Genomic DNA, 17,143 nt, shown 5'->3' with positions numbered 1-17,143 from the left:
GATTCCTGGGCCTCAGCCACGGGGGTGAGAGGAAGCAGTGAGGCCCTCTGTGAAAGTCACCCTGTGAACAGCCACTCTCGTGTTGCACTTCAGTTAAAGGCACCCCTCACCTCCAGGACTGCCTCCCTGTCTCAAAACGCTGCAGTTTGGGGCTCAAGAGGCACCTCTGTACCTTGGCAAAATCTGCCAGAGCCCTTTGATCTTCTCAGGAGGGGAATGGGGTGTCTTTAAAAACTGGTTTGGGGGTGGCAGACTTAGGAATCTGCTGCCATGACCCTACTTTCCTGGGGTCTCCCTAAGGATGCTGGAAGATTCCACCAGCTAAAAAGAACAAGTAAACCTCACGCAGGGAAAAACTGCGTCACCTAACCTCTTCGACACCCTGGAGCACTTGCGGGGCCAACCGTCTGCAGCACCCTCTTAAAGGGGTCCTCCCCACAGTTCAGTGTCACCCTGGAGGCCAACCAGGGCTGGTGGACACTCGTCTTCATTGCAGTTCATCCATCCCATGATGACTGAACCGCCATTTGGGGACTCTCCTCTTCACCCGTGACATCCAGTCTTGGACCCCCGGATCACTGGCTCGCTGGCAAGAGGGACAGACTGAAGGAAACTCATAAAAGCATCCAAGTAAGTTCCCAAACATAGCAACTCCACCTGTGTGCTAAGTATTTCCTGTGAGTATCCTCGCTGTAGAGCTGAGGCTCCTCAGGCCCAGAGGTTGAGAGCCATGCCCAAGGTCACTGAGAGCAAGCAGTCCTGATCTCAGGCCCCTCCCGGCGCTGCTGGCAGTGTCTGGAAGCCAGATCATGATCTTTCAATGCAGAGGTACGCTAAGAACTTCAGAGACCAGGATGCATCACGGAGCCCACCTCTCCCGCAGTGACTCTTAAGAGCCATACCAAGCGTCCCTGGGCCACCTCCTTTCTCATCCTGGCACATGAGTCAGGCCTCGCAGCCTCCTCAGATCCCACCACCCCTCTCGAGGGCCCACTGTGGTCCTCTTCACCAAAGTTCTCGGGCTTCTGCTTAACCATCGCCTCTACCGGAAACCACCCCTGACCCCGCAGTCTGCCTTGGGTCACCCCGCTGGACTCTGAGCTCTGACTAGCTCCCCTCTATCCATCACCTCCCTGGGAAGGAGAAACAGCTCTGCCCCCGAGAGGCTGTCACACTCTCCTCTTATGACCCCCAAGGACCCCTCTGCCTCCTCGTCTTTCCACCCCCTGTGGCAAGAGGGACACACTGAGTGAAACTCATAAAAGCATCAAAGTACGGCAACTCAAACTCAAAAAACATCTGGCCCGCCTCTCACGCGAGAGCACCCTTTCCACACACTGCCAATGTGGGACTAGAGAAGACAGATGGCCGAGGGGTTCGCGATGACTTTGTGCCATACTTTTCACATGTTACCTCTTCAAAACCAATCAGTAAATGTTTCTGATTATATCTTTTTTTTTTTTTTTTTAAGTTAAATGTTAGTTTTCAGGGTGTAAAAAAGGCATGTGCCCACTGTGGCAGATCTGGAGAGGGAAAAAATGAAGGAAAGAAATTCATTCGATGACCCTAGGACTCAGAGAGAACCAAGATGAGGGACATTACGTGTTTTTGTACGTACACGTACCTCCATCACCCAATTTGTTCCTCTTTTAAAAAACTTCATCTAAAATCGTCAACTGTGAAGGGAGGACCCAGTGGGGCTGAGCACGGTGTGGGTGAAGGTTAGGAAGAAGGGAGGCCCGGTGGCAAAGTGAACTGTGGCCACTGAACTGTGTGGAAAAGAGTGGCGTTTGATGAAGATTTTCAAAGAGCGTGAGACAGACTCTCCCCTCCAGCTCTCCCATCCGGGTCTTGACCAAAGTCTAAAATGCTCGCGTGCATTTAGGGGAGCGGGTTCTTTCCGGTGGACGTGGAAAGAGGCTAGTGCAGGATGGAAAAGCAGACTGGAGGCCAGGCCACAGGAGGTGGAGGCCAGGGCGCAGCGTGGGTCTCACGCTGGAGGGCTCATCCCAGCCCCACAGGCACCTTCCAAAGCAAGTGGTCTCCTGTCTCCTCATGGGGCTAGGATCCCAGAGCTGGGTCCCCAGAGAATGAGAAACAGGACGTTCTCCCTGCGGGCTCCCAGGCCTGGGCATCTGCCTGGCTGAGCCAGCTGGGAGACCGGCGCTTGCTGGAGGTCCTGCGTCCCAAGCACCTACTACGAACATTATGATGGATGGGAAATTGAATGCCAAATTCTAAGTGAAAGAGAAAAAAGAGAAATGCTGCGCCTTACAGGGTTCGCTACTGATTAAGTACGGCATCCTCTCCCGGGGGCAGGAATTCTCTCACTGTCTTCCCTCCTGGTGGCTCCAGTCTGGGTCATGGGTGCTCCTTAGGATCCACACCTGCTGCCCTCAGTGACTAGCAGGGTGCCTGGCAGGATGCAGTGGCTTAATAAACAGCTACTCAATGAATGAATGAGTGAGTGAATGAGGGAATGAACGAACCAGTGAATAAGTTCAAGTCTGGATGATATTCAGGATCCTGGCACCATGACTGCATTCCCCACTCGGTGTCCCCTCGCTGGCCTGTGGCCAGGGGACACTGGCTTGCCTGTAAGCCCCCTTCCTCAGGGTCTCCCTAGGAGTCCCCTGACTGATGTTGACAAAAGCCAAAATTTTGCTCATCAGACGTGGAGTCTGCCCTAGACCCTGTCTGGTTCTCATCTCCACTGCTGGGCCGGCCTCAGGGCGAGGGCAGTGGGGACCATTTGCCCGAGCGACCCAAGCAAGAACAGAGCAAACATCCCTCCAGAGGTCCCGCAGCAAGGGCAGAGGGGGCAGGTTCCGAGGGCTCGTGGCCTTCCGTCCAGGGTTTCCCAAGGACGGACGGACCGACCAACCGACTGACTGACGTGGGGCCAGTGCCTGTAGCTGTCACAGTGGCCCTCTGGACCAGGCCGGGAGCATAGCAGTGAAGAGGTGGGCTCAGTGGTCAGGAGGATGCGGACCTGGGCCGGCTCTGCCCTACCAGAGGAGCGGGAAGCAGGACTAGTCACTTCACCTCCCTGAGTCTTACTGGCCACAGGTGTAAAACGGGGACACTACCGATAACCACCGTGCAGAAGTGCTTGAGGATTCGGTGGGGCCGAGACAGCGTCTGACCCACAGGGAATGCTCAACGGAAGTCACTCCTGGCTTATCACTTACGTCTCTCTGCCCTGTGAGGACTCGCTGGGTGGGTTCACCTCCTCCTCTCTGGCCGTTTTATGATTGTGGGGGCCGGTGAGACAGGAGGCGTCAGCACCCCCCGGAGGAATGAGGAATGAGGAGCGTGTGAGGTGTGTGTGTGTGTGTGTGTGTGTGTGTGTGTGAGAGCTGTGTGTGACCGTACATGTGTACGTACACCCACACATGCGAGAGCACGTGTATGGATGCACGTGTGTGCACACGCGTGTGGGAGACTGTGTGTATAAGTGTGGGCGTGTGTGTGTCCCTCTGTGCGCACGGGCCCCCGCACGCTGGTGGAGGGGCTACTGTGAAGGACGGTGCGGACCTGCCTCTCTGTAGCATTCGGTGTCAGTGGATTTCTCCCTGCCATCCCCTCAGACCTCCAGTCACCACGACGCCCCTCACTTCCGGCGGAGCCGCCGCCGTGGGAGCTCCCCGCTCAGGACCTCTGTCTTCCCGGGGCCCCCCTGGTGCCCAGCAGAGAAAGCATCAGCGTGTGGGGTGAGTGGCTTCCCGAGCAGGAGGCCCCACTCCCGGGGCAGAAGGGCTCACCACAGGGAGCCAAACCCGGGGCTGGGATCCACTCGCTGTCACCAGTGCCCAGCGGGGCGGGTGTCAGCCCAAAGCCGAGGCCTTGCGGGTGTAACACTCTCAGACCCCACCAGGCGGAGCCACGGGCCCATCTCCACACCAGGCCCATCTCAGGAGTCTGGTTTTAAGAACCCACATTTCAGACCAAATCTGCTCGCAGGTTCTCCTCTGCAGTTCGGCCTGAGGAAGAGCTACTGGCCTCAGGCGCCTGGGCTAGCTCTGGACCGGAAGATGAGTGGGGCTGCTCAGAGCATGGGGCCGGGACCCCCGCCCCCTGCCCATCCTGCTCTTCTACCCCCCACGCCGAGGGGGCCTGCCCCTGGGCCCCGAGCTGACCCGAGGAGCGGCCAGTGAGGGGCGGTGGGGGTGGGGGCCGGTCCCTGCCCAGAGCCCTGAGCGCCGCCCTGGGAGGGAGGCCGAGCTGAGGCCACACTCACCTTTCCAGCCCTGAAGACATCTCTTCACTAAACTCTGAGCTCTCACTACTGCCTGGAAAAGGAACACAGATCGATGAGCGTGGCGGCCTCGTGGAAGAGCGGCCAACCCCGGAGGAGTCTGTTCTCCTGGGTCAGCGGGCCCAGGCCCCCTGAGCTCCACAGAAGTGCCAGACGAACAGCTTTCTGACCCTGTGGGCCTCCGTATGACTTGGGGCTTTGCTGCTATTTCTGACGCCCTCTCCTGGGAGCGTCAAAGAACCAGCCCCTCCCGCCGTTCCCGGTAGGCCCTCCACTCCCTTCCCTCTGCCCCGCTGAAGGCGGCAGCTACCTGCCCACTGGCCCCCCAGGCTCTGTGTCCCTCGGCCTCTGTGTTGGCCTGGCCTGGCCCCATCACCGCCTCCCTCCTGGCCCAAGTGACACCAGTACTAGAACAAGCCTCACCTAGTGAGGACAGGGGCCAAATGAGCACCTCCTTCCTCCCAAATGGTCACAGAGAAGCTGCCTGGCATTAGACAGAAGCCTCCAGGGAGCACGCCCTCGCCTCCTGGCCAGCATACACAAGAGACGGGCTCCACCTCCCCCAGGCTGCTCCTCTGGGGTGGACCGGGACACCGGCTCTCCAAGGCCCGGCTCCAGCCACAAGGACACCTGTCACTGCACACTGCCGAGTGCCTCTGTGCACTCTCTCAGGACCCGGAGGTGCCTCGGCTCGGCTCTCTGCCTGGGCTGCCTGCTGGCACTAAGGCGGGCCAGCCGGAAAGGAGGAGGGAGAAGGTCTCGGGCCCCTTGGGAGTCACCGGGTGGAAAGGTCTCCAGACAGGGCACATGCGCACATCGCAGTTCACTCCCGGGGCTTTCGGCTCCAGACAGAAAGATATCTGAGTTTCCCAAGAAGAGGGGCTGAGGACCAACCGCCTGGTGATCTGCCTGGATACCGGACAGCACTGTGCCTGAGTCCCTTTTCTGTCTCAGGAATAGCAAGGCCTGGGGGTTACAGGCACAGCTCAGAAAGTTTTCCTGGATGGAAAACTCAGCTGCCCAGCTGAATGCTCTGGGTCTGGCACTTCCCAAAATGGTTCCTCAGAACTTCACCCCCATCGCATTCCAGGACGTTCCGAGGAAAGGGTTCCACGACCGGGCTGTGGGGACCTGCAGACTCTACTGCCTTTCTGGAGAGATCCATAATGCTCATCAGCATACTCTAGTCTCTCAGAACGGATCTGCTTACCTGGTGCAGCCCAGCCTTTCCTGAACACACTGACTCCAGAATTCTCCCCAACACACTGACACCTACGAACCACAGCCTGCACTGTCCTAAGCTGTTGTAAAGCCCTGACTGGGTCCAATTAGGATAACTTCCCCCCAGGTGAGAAGGCAGGTGCCGACTTTGGTTGTCACAGCCCTTCCGGGGGGTGGGAGATGACTGCCCCTGTAGGGACACTGCCTCAGAGACTGGGACGTGTGACAGGTGATTCCCGCCCTTCCCCTTCCTCCCCCTTCCTCCCAGTGCTCATGGGCCCCCCACCCTGTAGACCACACCGGATCAAACCCCCAGCCCGGCAACTAAGCCACCCCCAGCCCTGGGAGGGCTCCCAGACAGACACGCAGACACACAGACTACGGAAGCACAGGCACACTGAAAGGACACAGCCAGTGAGAGTACTTGTCTGATGGTAGTAATGACAGGTGACCTGGGCACCGCAGGGTGACAGGCCTGTGACCAGAGCTCAACAGTGTCCTAAGCTCTGCCTCCAACCTCTCTCCACCCCAGCCTCGGCAGTTCTGTCTCTGTTCCTTCCGCTGACATAAGTACCATTTCTGGCTGAAGCTCAGACATGCAATTTTATCCCCGAAGATCAATTTTTCATCCTCCCTAACTCTGGCTTCTCAGTGTGAAGACAAGTACACGAGTGAGAGAACCCGGTGGCCCACCCAGCTGCTGTCCCCGGCAGCTCCCCCCGCTTGGCTCTGCACGCTGGGCCTTGTGGCTCCCCCAGGACAGAAGCCCTGCTGGGGCCGCGGCCAGGCTCTCGCAGTTGCCAACCAATGACAGCGGGTCTCGGGTGTGCGTCCGGCTTCCTTCCACCTGCCTGCCGCGCTCAGGGCTACCGGCAGGACGAGGACAAACCCAGGTCACTTTGTGAAGCCCTGGAGATGGGGAAGCAAAGCCCTCCTGGCTCTGGCGACTCCTGTAGGGGAGCCCTTTCTGCAGAGGGTGAGGGGCCACCGGGCGCTGCACAGTGACAGAGACAGACACGGAGCACACACCGCACTGTCGTGTGCAGGCCAGAGACGCTTACCTAGGGAGAGTCCATTGGTGACGGCAGAGGAGGAGGTGAGGGCGAGGCCCCTGCGGGGGCTGCGAGACTCTAGGACACTGTCGTCCAGCAGGTGTCTCGCTTTCTCCGATGGGAATGTCGCACTTTTACTCTCAACTACACTCAACTGACACATCATACTGGAAAACGGAAAGGAAGAAAGAAGGCAGAGCTCCTTATCTGTGGAGTCACAGTGAGTATACCTGCCCTGGGGTCCTGAGCAGATGGTGCAGCCGGAGGAAAAAGGCGGCCACCCAGAACCACGGTGCAAGTCCAGGCTCGGCCCTATCTCATGGCGTGACCTTGGGCAAGTCACATCCTTTCTCTGAGCCTCAGTTTCTCCATCTGTCAAATGGGGACTATGGATACTTGCCCTGCCTGTTTCTCAGGACGATTATAAGGCTCATGTGAGTGGATCGTGCTTGTGAACCATGGCGCCACACGAGTGAAGGGGCAGAGTGGCCCTGTGGGCAGCATGCCTGGTTCTGGAGTCACACGTCTGGTCCAAATCCTTGTTCCAACCTTACTCACCATTGCAAGGTGCTTCGCCCCATTGAACCTCATAGGACTCATCTTACGATGTATATGATACAGCCCCTACCTCGGAGGCCTGCGGGGGCTCAGTGACATAATGCTTGGCAGGCATGTAGCAGAGTATCTAACACGGGGCAAGCGCTAAACCCTCAGACAGCAACCCTTTTCCCCTCCAGCCTATGAGTGACTCCAGGGCCAGCCTGAGCTGGCCGAGGCTTGCGTTTTGGTGGTGGAAGAAAGGAAGGAAGGGAGGGATGGAGGGAGGAAAGAACTGAGGGAGGAGGGATCCAACTGGTTCGAGGGCCTGTGCCCAATACCCTGGGGACACGGGCATGGCTGCCCCCAGCCACGCTGAGGTCCATACATGTCCCCGAGCTGTCAGTCCACAGGGCTGGGTGAACCAGTGGCAGGTTCACTGCTCTGCAGGCTTTCTGAAGCCATGGGCAAGCAGAGACTCTGAGCCCCAACACAGGCAGATGCTCTGGATGACACTGAGTGATGCTCTGGATGACAGTCACGGTCTCCACTGGGCTCTGGAGCTTTCCGCAAGGGAGGCACCAACCGAGCTTGGCAAACTTTCTGGAATCCAACCATTGCTGCCCTGCACTTCCCTGTATGCCTCCTCCATTGGCTCCTGAGCCAGTGATCCCTGTCACCAGGACACAGGCCGTGCTGCCGCAGCCGGGACCGCTCCCCCGCCCCTCCCCGGCTCTCCCCGAGCCTGTGCCAGCCTGAGGAGAGGCCGCCAGCCAGGGATACCAAGAGCACGCATCAGATGGACAAGGCGGCCCCCAGTAGCCAAGCAGTCCCAGCAGCCCTGGAGCCCACGGTGGGGGGGGCTTGCTCAGTCACCCACTTGTTTCCCAGGCTGTGGCTCTTCCGGTGTCTCGGGACAGGGGGTGTGGGGAGGCTGCCAGCAACAGACGCGTCGGGACAGGTGGGCCGCCGGCTGAACCTCGCGGAACTGGAGCCAGTGGAGGGGCCTGTGAACAGGAGAGAGAGAGAGTGATGGGGTGGGGGTGAAGCTGGGCTGGGGAAGCCCAGAGGAGGTGGCTCCGGGCAGGGTCAGGTACCTGGCCTGGCTGCTGTAGTGGGGCCAGGTTCACACAGGCCTGGTGGCTTTCTACTCGGGAGACACTGAGCCCTCACTGGCAGTATAACTGGCCTCTGAACCGACTGTTAAGGTGCCCAGCGTCCTGCTCTGCATGGTGCCCCCTGACCAGGCAGTGCCACCGACTAACACGGGGGAGGGAGAATGTGCGGATGGAGATGGGGTGGATGTGGGGACAGGCAGCCTGGCCTGGTTTCCCCGTGGCAACACGTATCCAGGGCCACCCAGTTGGGTGACGGAATTGGGACTTCACGGCCCATCTTCTGAGTCCGAGTCCAGTGACCTGGCCCTGTGTCCTTCTCTGCCTGCTCACTCAACCAAAAATGGAAGGAGGGCTTCTCAGAGGAGGCGGGGGATTTACCGAGGTAGGGCAGGGCTAGGGAGGCAGGGGTTGAGACCCCAGGCCTATCAGTTAACTGCCTGGGGACCTTGGACAGGTTACTTAACTTGTTCCCTGAGCCTCGGGTTCCTCATCTGAAAAGTGGCAGTAACTTAACTCACCTTGCAGGTGGCTGGGAGGTCACAAGGTCATGTACCTAGAATTTCACAGGTGGCACTTCTACTTGTTACATTCTGACAACTGTTACCATGTCCTTCTCAGCCCTATGCACGGGGTCACTGGAAGGTCATGAGAGCCGGGAGCCAGGGCCACCGACCACACTGAGTGCCGGATGCAGAGACTGAGGCAGAATCCTTCACGTCCGTGGCTAGATTTTGAGGGCCGTGGCCCCGACCACTATTGTACTTTGATTTCTGTGGCTTGGGAAGAGACAACTTTAAGGGAGGTGACCGCAGGTGCTAGCCTAGCCACAGCTGCCGGGGACAAACACTGGACATAGGAACCAGGGCTTCCACAAAGGAGCTCGACCATATCAAACGCACACGTGGAGACACTTTTCTGGAGAGCCTGTGAGGCCCGAGGTCCATCTGGGGCTTCAGATCTTCCACCCCAAGACGCCATAGATGCACAAGGGACCGAGGGGTTCCCTGGTTCTCCAGCATGCTTGGATCATCCTCATAAAGTCCAAACTAAGGAGCCCTGTTCCCAGCCTGTCGCCACAGGAAGTCTAGGTCCCTTCTGGCCCTCCGGAAGGTTCATGAGGCAGGAACTCACATCACCCGGAGCGCGGGCTTCTGGCTCCCAGCTGTTGGGTTCTCACCCCTGCCTCCCCTCCACACCCCCACCGTGCACACACACCTCCTCCCTCAGATCCCTGCGCCCCCCCACCAATCCCTCTCTCCTCAAGCCCCCTCCCTTTCGAGAGACACCACTCTCCACCTCCACGAGAAAACTGTGGCTGTCAGCTCCAGCCTTGCAACTGTCACATGTGCTCCATCCACACGTGCCTTCCTGTAGGGCCTGGGGCTCGGGCACTCCTCTCCTCCCCGGTCCTGCCTGTCCCCTCTGAGAATTCACACCATCACCTCCTTTCTTTCCGGCCCCTTCCACAGCCTTTAAATACATCGTCGTCTCCCGTTTTCTGTGGAATACAGGCCCTTGGCCCCGTGTTCCTCCTGGCCAGTCGCATTTCCTCAGAGGACCGTGCTCCTCGTAGCTCTGCCTCTGCCCTCACACCTTCTCCCTACAGCCTGCGGCATCCGGTGCTAGTGGCCCCTCCTCGCAACGCCTTGCGTCCCGGCTGTCTGTGCTGTCTCACTCCTGCCTCTCCCTGTGCCTCTTGGTCACTGCCACTCTGTCTCCTCTGTGGGCTCCTTATCCTCCACCTGGCTCTCGTGTTGGTGTTTTCTATGCAGACTTCCCTCTTTGGGTCTGGTTTTGGCTCTTAAATTTGTCCCACAGCCCTCTTTTCTGAACCCGAGACCAATACACCCAGGATGCTTCTGTCTGAACATTCCTAAGGTACCCTGAGTTCTGCTCCGTGAAGGTCACACCCGGAACCTCCTCCTGTATTTCCAACCATGGACACTCAGTCATCTGGCCTGGAGTGTGGGGTCATCTTGGCCTCTCCCAGACGGTGACCGGCCTCTCCTCTTCCTACCCCTCTTTACTTGCCAGACACGATCACTGAGGCCCCTAGATTCTGCACATCCCCTCCATACTCATCTCTCCGGTCACCACGTGGGCTGGGTCCCCACACGACCTTCTTCTACCTCCTGACGGATCCTCTGAAATCCAACCCCTGTACAGCTTCGTGAGTGTTTGAAAAAATGAAAAGCTGGGCACATCAATTCTGAGCTCGAAACTGCCAGCGGTGTGGTGTTCAATGCTGCCTGACCACTGCCTGGTCGCTTCAGCTGGTCTTAATGTCCTGATGGAAGACTAAAGGGAAGAAGTCTCCAGGACAGTTGTCAAGAAGGGCAGTACAGGCCTTGCCCTACCAGATATCAGAACAACACACAAAATGGTAGGACTGCACCCAGTTTGGTGTTGGGGCAGGGACGGAGAAACAGTTCGGTAAATTAGAAGGGAGAGCCCAGACTCGCTTCATGATGGTGGGTCAGTGGGGCAGGGAGGGTCTTTTCAGTACACGGCGCTAGAACCATCGGGCTCCGTGGGGAGAAAGACAAAATTGGGGTCCTCCCACCTTATGTTACACAAGCGGATTCACACCATGAATGTAAAAAAGCAAAAATGTGAAACTACTGGGGAAAAAAACATAAGAGACGATGTCGATGACCTTGGGGAAAGAAACAAAAAGCATAAGACCTAAAGTACAAAAAAAAAACAAAACAAAACTGAATTGATTGCATTAAAATTAAACATTTCTGCACCAAAACAAACAAATGAAAGTCAGCAAAATCAATGTTAAAAGGCAAGTTGTACTCTGGGAGGAGGGATCATGTCACCCACACCCCCAGCAAAGGATTCGTGTTGAGATATATAAAGGACTTCAAATATCAGTTAGAAAGAGGCAAACCACACAGAGAAAATGGGTAAAGGACACAAACGGGAAATTCACAAAAGAGGAAAACCCCACGTGACCAATAAGTACAAGGAGAGATGCTTAACCTCACTGGTGATCATGGGAATGCAAATTGTATAGTAACGGTGAGAAAAAGTGTTTTTACCTTAGTAGGTTGTCAAAAATTAATTAGCCCAACAACATCAAGTGGTGGCTAGGATGTGGGAAAATGGGCTCTTAGGGTGCCAAATATTTGGAAAGCTATTAGCCTGGCGAGTGAAGGTGAAGATGCTATGCCTTTGTGACCAGGCGATTCTGGTTCTAGGTATCCCCCAGATTTCCCCCAGGAAACCCCTGCACGTAGTATACACACAAGGAGACACATTTATGAGGATGCTCTATGTAGCATTGTGTATAACAGCAAAAAGGTGGAAACAGTCTACATGCCCCTCAGGAGGGAAATGGATAAATGAGCTGTGGTTTATTCACCCAACAAATTCTACAGAGCAGAAAACAGCGAAGAAACTGAATTTAAACTGAATTTATACGTATCCATACAGATTACGTCCTAGAAGCATAAGCTCAGTGGAAAAGTGCAAGGTGCAAAACAATGTTTACACTGAGGCATGATGCCAGTTTTGTAAACACTGTAACACATACAAAACAACAGTATAATATAAAAAGCCTACACAGGAATAACATAAATTGGTCTCCGGAGAGTAGATACCTCTATGGGGAAGAAAGAGGAAGCATAGGGTAAGAGGGATTTCTGCTCTATCTGTAGTGTTATTTTACTTAAAAAAATATAAAATATGGCTAAATGCTAATTTCTGTTAAATATGGATAGTGGGCGCAATGGGTACTCTCTACATGTTCAATATTTCATCATTTAAAATGAGAATATTTTATTTTTAAATTTTTTTTAATGTTTATTTATTTTTGAGAGATACAGAGACAGAATGCGAGTGGGTTAGGGGCAGAGAGAGAGGGAGACACAGAATCAGAAGCAGGCACCAGGCTCCGAGCCATCAGCCCAGAGCCCGACGTGGGGCTCGAACTCACGAGTTGTGAGATCATGACCTGAGCTGAAGTCGACGCTCAACCGACTGAGCCACCCAGGCGCCCCTAAAATGAGAATATTTTAAAAACACATGGATGGGGTGCCTGGGTGGCTCAGTCGGTTGAGCCTCTGACTTCAGCTCAGGTCATGATCTCACGGTTCGTGAGTTCGAGCCCCACGTCGGGCTCTGGGCTGACGGCTCAGAGCCTGGAGCCTGCTTCGGATTCTGTGTCTCCCTCTCTCTCTGACCCTCCCCATTCATGCTCTGTCTCTGTCTCAAAAATAAACATTAAAAAAATTTTAAAAATAAATAAAAACACATGGATGCCTACTATGTGCCAGGGGCTGTGCTGGAATCTTCCATTTGCCCTCCAGATTCGTCCTGCACCCTTTTCCACCCTGTGCCATTAACTGGGAGCTGGGCTTGGGGCCTCGGTCAGTGGGCTCCCTTCCCTCTGGCTCCTCGTTGGATCAGGCCTATGGGGAGCCGTGGCCAGAGACTGGGGGGAGGGAGGAGAGAGGCTAAGGCACCATTTCCTCCAGACTCCCCTTCAGGGTCACCCCTGAGAGGCGGCAGTTTCCCCAAGTCCTCTCTACTCTGGTTTTCATAACCGCTGTCTCCCTGCACTCCTGTTCTGGCGCTGGGGTGCTGTGATGTCCTTAGGGTTCCTTAAACCCGCCGGCCCCTTTCTGAAAAATTCCTCTGATCACCCCACTGGATTGTGCCATCTGTGTCCTGCTGAGGCCCTGTGGTGCTTTCACATTTAACCCACACAACAGCTCTCTGAGGTCTGTACATTAGCCTTAATTCACAAATGGGGAAGCAGCAGCTCAGGAGGTTAAGCTTCAAGGGCAGGGAGCTGGTTGGCTAGGCAATCAGGTTCAAGTCTAGGCCTTGTGAATCCATGGAGCGGACACCTGGGACCACCTGCCCGCCACCCCCTCCAGGAATCCCCCTTCCCACCACTGATAGGGTCACAGGGGAGCCAACTCCAGACCGCTGTGGCCTTGCTCCTGGATCCGGATAGGGATAGACACCTTTCCCGAGGATTTTTCAGATGTGAGCCTAGAACATGTCTGAGGACAATCACTTTTTGCGGCTGTGCAAGAGAACCTAGACGTTGCCAATGGCCATGTTTCCTGCTTGTGGAAAAGAGTCCCGTTTTAGTCGTTCCCGCAGCCCTGGGCCGCGTCCTTCCTTCCCTGGCTGCTCAGCCCTTCCTGGACCCCATAAGCCAAAGGTTCCCCTTTTGGTTGAGGCAGCCAGCGTCTGTCTCATTGTCTGCAGCCCAAGGAACCTGACCCCGAGGCCCCGCCACACCACACCGCCTCCTAGAGGGCTGCCTGGGTGGCCTAGCCTGGTAGCAGGACGCAGGGGAGGCTGCTGGAGGTCCCAACTGCAGCCCGCACAGGACATCTCAAAAACAGACTCTGGCAGACCATGATAACGAAGCCGGAGAGGCGGGGCCCGCACCTCACCGGATCCGGTCCTCGGAAGGCCCTGGAGGAGTGTGCAGAGGTACCGGACGGGTAACTACGCTTCGTGTGCGCGTGCGTTTTCCTGGCGAGGAGTTCCACTCTGCCAGCAGCTCTGTCAACCTGGGAGTGTATCTGAAGCATCTGCAGAGTGTGTGAGAAATGGGGTTTCTTGGGCCCGTCCTGGAGGTTCTCATCCCACTGGCTCTCCAGGTGACTGGCACGTGCGCCCCGGAAGACCTTCTGCTCAATCTCTGTCCTGGACGAAGCGTCTCTTGTGGCTGCTCCGGAGACGAAGGGGAAGAACGGAAGCCCTCCTGCTCTGTTTTCGTTGGGCACTATTGCTCAATGAACGAGTCCGTGCGGAGGGTGGAATTCGCCTTGTTTATCAGTGGCATGGACGTGGAATCACACCGCCTGAGTCACTCTGGCTCCCACCCTGGGTTCAGAAAGTATTTTGTAAAGGTCAGTTCGCGCACTGCTCCTCCCCTGGAGTTTTAACTGGAATTCGACTCCCAGTGTTGTTGTAGTAAATGATAACGGTGATAATTAAGGTGGAGCGTTCCACCCCCGGCACCGTGCCGCGTGGGCGTGCTGCCCTCCACGCACGGGTGGCGGGTTCATAGGTGAGAAAGCCAGGGCTTACACAGTTGCCATGGGCTGCTGGGGGGTGGGAGGCTCGCAGTTCAAAGGTCAGGTACTGGTGAAAACCTGAGGCAGAAGAAACAGTGACACATCTGAGGTGATCTGATAAGCGGGAGGCACTTCCTCCAGGAACTCTGTTGGGTAAGGTCCAATTGCTACTGTTGTAGGTGAAGGTGGAGAGGACCAACATCTATTATGCACCAGCTGTGTGCCAGGCTTGTACAAAAACTCCAACGCGGACTCCTATGCAGTTGGTAATTTTACAATTGCCGTTAAAAAAAATTTTTTTTAAAGGTTTATTCATTTTTCAGAGACAGACAGAGACAGAACATGAGGCAGGGAGGGGCAGAGAGAGAGGGAGACACAGACTCTGAAGCAGGCTCCAGGCTCTGACCTGTCAGCACAGAGCCCGACGTGGGGCTCGAACCCATGAACTGTGAGATCATGACCTGAGCTGAAGTCAGATGCCTAACCGACTGAGCCACCCAGGCGCCCCTACAATTGCCATTTTAAAGGGACGTTCCAAGGCATGTAAGGTCACACGCTGGGGGGGTGCTGGCTTTGTTCCCTCAGCTGCCCATGCGTGCTGTGCCGTGCCTAGAGAGCTGACTCTCCGAGCCTCTTCTGGGAACTTCCTTGGCTTTCCCCGCTCACTCCCTTTTTCACCTGCCTCCAGATGGTTCCTGCATCCTGGCTCTGATCTGCATGTTCCAGCTCTCCTACGCTTCCGGACTCGCCCTCGGTTTCTTCCGCTCGGCTCCGGATTCTCCCTCCAGGACGAGGCCCAGATCCGCCTCCTTCTTCTTGCTGCTTTGGACGGCCTTGGGAGGCATGCCTGGCCTCAGATGGCCCTCAGCCGGGTTGAGGAAAGGGTGGGAGGCCCAAGCAGAAGAGGCTATGATCTCCCTGGGCCCAGAGTCCAAGCTGATACTGCTCCTAATTAATGCCCTGGGTCTCAGCCACTCCCACCCCCTGGTTGTTGACCAATAGCCTGGTCTGACGCTAAAGCCGAAGAATTTCCATTCAGTTGGGACCTAGGGTTAGGGGGTGGGGGGGGGGGGCTTCTCTGCCAGTAAGTGACATTCTCTGCTACTGAAAGGCCTCACGTTCCTGTCCCACTAAGCCTGGGGTGGCCACCACGTGACAGCACCAGGGAACACGTGTCTTCCGGGACCATTTCTGAGCTGAGCAGCTGGCAAGTTTGTTTCTCCATGTCCCCTGGGGCAAGGGCAGGGGTGGGGGCAGTGATAATGAACTGGGGTTCTGGCCTCGCTGTGCGGAGCGTGGTCCCCGCTGCCCAGCCCGATATGGCACGGACAGCTGGAAAAACTGACCATGTGGCTTGACTATCTCAGAGGATTGCTCTATTTTTCCTCCGCATAATTTTTCCATGAATAATCTTTAAAGCTCTTTAAGTGGCTGTTTCTTTAGCAGTTTTATTGGAACATATGAGAACTGACAGTCTCTGTGGGGAACGAGATATCATGTTGAAAAAAAAAATCTGGTTTTCATTACATTTCTCTCAAGAAACCAACAGGCTGCCCAACAGACCACTCATTGATTGGAAGAGAAAAGAGCACAGGGCCTTCTAATAATGGCTCTGCAGAAGACAGGAGTGAGGGTGATGAATGGTCCTAGCTAAGAACTCAGAGTCTGGAGGCAGGCAGACCTGGGCTCCCGTGCTATCTGCCACTTGCAGGCTGAGTGAGCGACCTTGGGAGAGCCACCTCGCACCTCTCCACCTGATTCTACATCTGCAACACAGGAACAGTGGTCTGACCTGGCAGCCTCCCTGTAAGGGGGAAATGATCCAGCATCTGTCCCTCCTTCCTGCAGCAAACGTTTCCTGACCCTGGGCCAGCCCTGAGCCAGGGGCTGGTCAGCCACGTTGGATTAGAGGGCTGACGCTCTGCTTTCATGGGGTTTACAGTCAGGTGGGGGAGAAAGACAAGCAAGCGGAAAATTACACCCAGGAGGGACACGTGCTTCGATAGGAGAAAAAGAAATAATAATCGTGGTAATAGCAAAAACTACACCGACAGAGTAACTACCACGGCGATAATGGAGGTGGTAATGCAACACCCGACCTTCCTTGTGCATCTACAGGCGCCACACACTGTGCTAAATGCTTTGTACACAGGATCCCATTTAAAGGCCTTGCGGCAACACTGCCTCCCAGGAGCTGTTGTCAGCTCAGCGCTGTGAGGTGGGACCTGAGGTCAGAAGGGTTAGGGAGCTTGCCTGGGCAAGCAGCTGGTGACCAGTGGAGCCATCTGAGTGCTTCTGAGAACGCGGGAAGGTCGGAGAGGAGCCGAGGGTCCGACATCCAGGCTGAGCCCGAGAGATGCAGCTGAGGCCTATGCAGCAGGAGCAGCAAGAGCAAAGACCGTGGAACCTACTAGAGAAACTGCAGGGAGCCACCCTGGGGGAAGAGCTGAGGGCGGGACCGTGTATGGGGGGCGGATGGTGGCTGCGGTGGAGGGGGGGAGGCGTGGGGGTGGGGGGGCACCTGAGGAGCTTGGAGTTTAAGGAGGGGAAGGTGTCGAGATTTTTAGGAGGGGCGGTGATGTGCTCAGAATCGCACCCTAGAAAGCTCACTCTGGCTGGAGAAGCACGTGGTGGCAGCCCCAACGACAGGCCGGGAAGGAGAAAGAGGAGGAGGGGGGTCTAGGGGGTCTAGGGGGATCAGCAGGGGTGTGGTGGGAGGGGGGCTTGGGGCAGCGTAGGTGGATGCTAGTGCCGTTCACTTAGGGAGCAGGCTCGGGGGACCGACGAGAAGTTCAGGTCGGGACTGATGCGAAGGGGCCACTGGGGGAGTGTTCAGGAGACAGACCGCGCCGGGGACAGACGTGTCCAGCCAGGGGAGTGTGGAGCCCCGGGAGTGGGCGAATTATC

General features: G+C 56.2%; 1 protein-coding gene across 13 annotated transcripts in view; it reads right to left on the bottom strand.

The window, feature by feature from the left end:
• Positions 1 to 17,143, bottom strand: part of RALGPS1 (Ral GEF with PH domain and SH3 binding motif 1) — a 311,034-nt gene that overhangs the window by 16,010 nt on the left and 277,881 nt on the right. For 11 of the 13 annotated variants that reach the window (XM_078436478.1, XM_081790947.1, XM_078436474.1 and 8 more), the window contains 3 exons: positions 7,949 to 8,075; positions 6,541 to 6,698; positions 4,241 to 4,292 (listed from right to left, as the gene is read on the bottom strand). In XM_078436478.1, the coding sequence (XP_078292604.1) occupies positions 4,241 to 4,292; positions 6,541 to 6,698; positions 7,949 to 8,075 (337 nt within the window). The remainder of the gene's footprint in view (positions 1 to 4,240; positions 4,293 to 6,540; positions 6,699 to 7,948; positions 8,076 to 17,143) is intronic. The other 2 variants (XM_081790945.1, XM_081790946.1) reach the window with 1 other exon arrangement.

The sequence above is a fragment of the Panthera onca genome, chromosome D4 (assembly GCF_046562875.1).
Source record: "Panthera onca isolate mPanOnc1 chromosome D4, mPanOnc1 haplotype 2, whole genome shotgun sequence".
Lineage (NCBI taxonomy): Eukaryota > Metazoa > Chordata > Mammalia > Carnivora > Felidae > Panthera > Panthera onca.
This window is presented reverse-complemented; position numbering and strand designations above follow the sequence as displayed.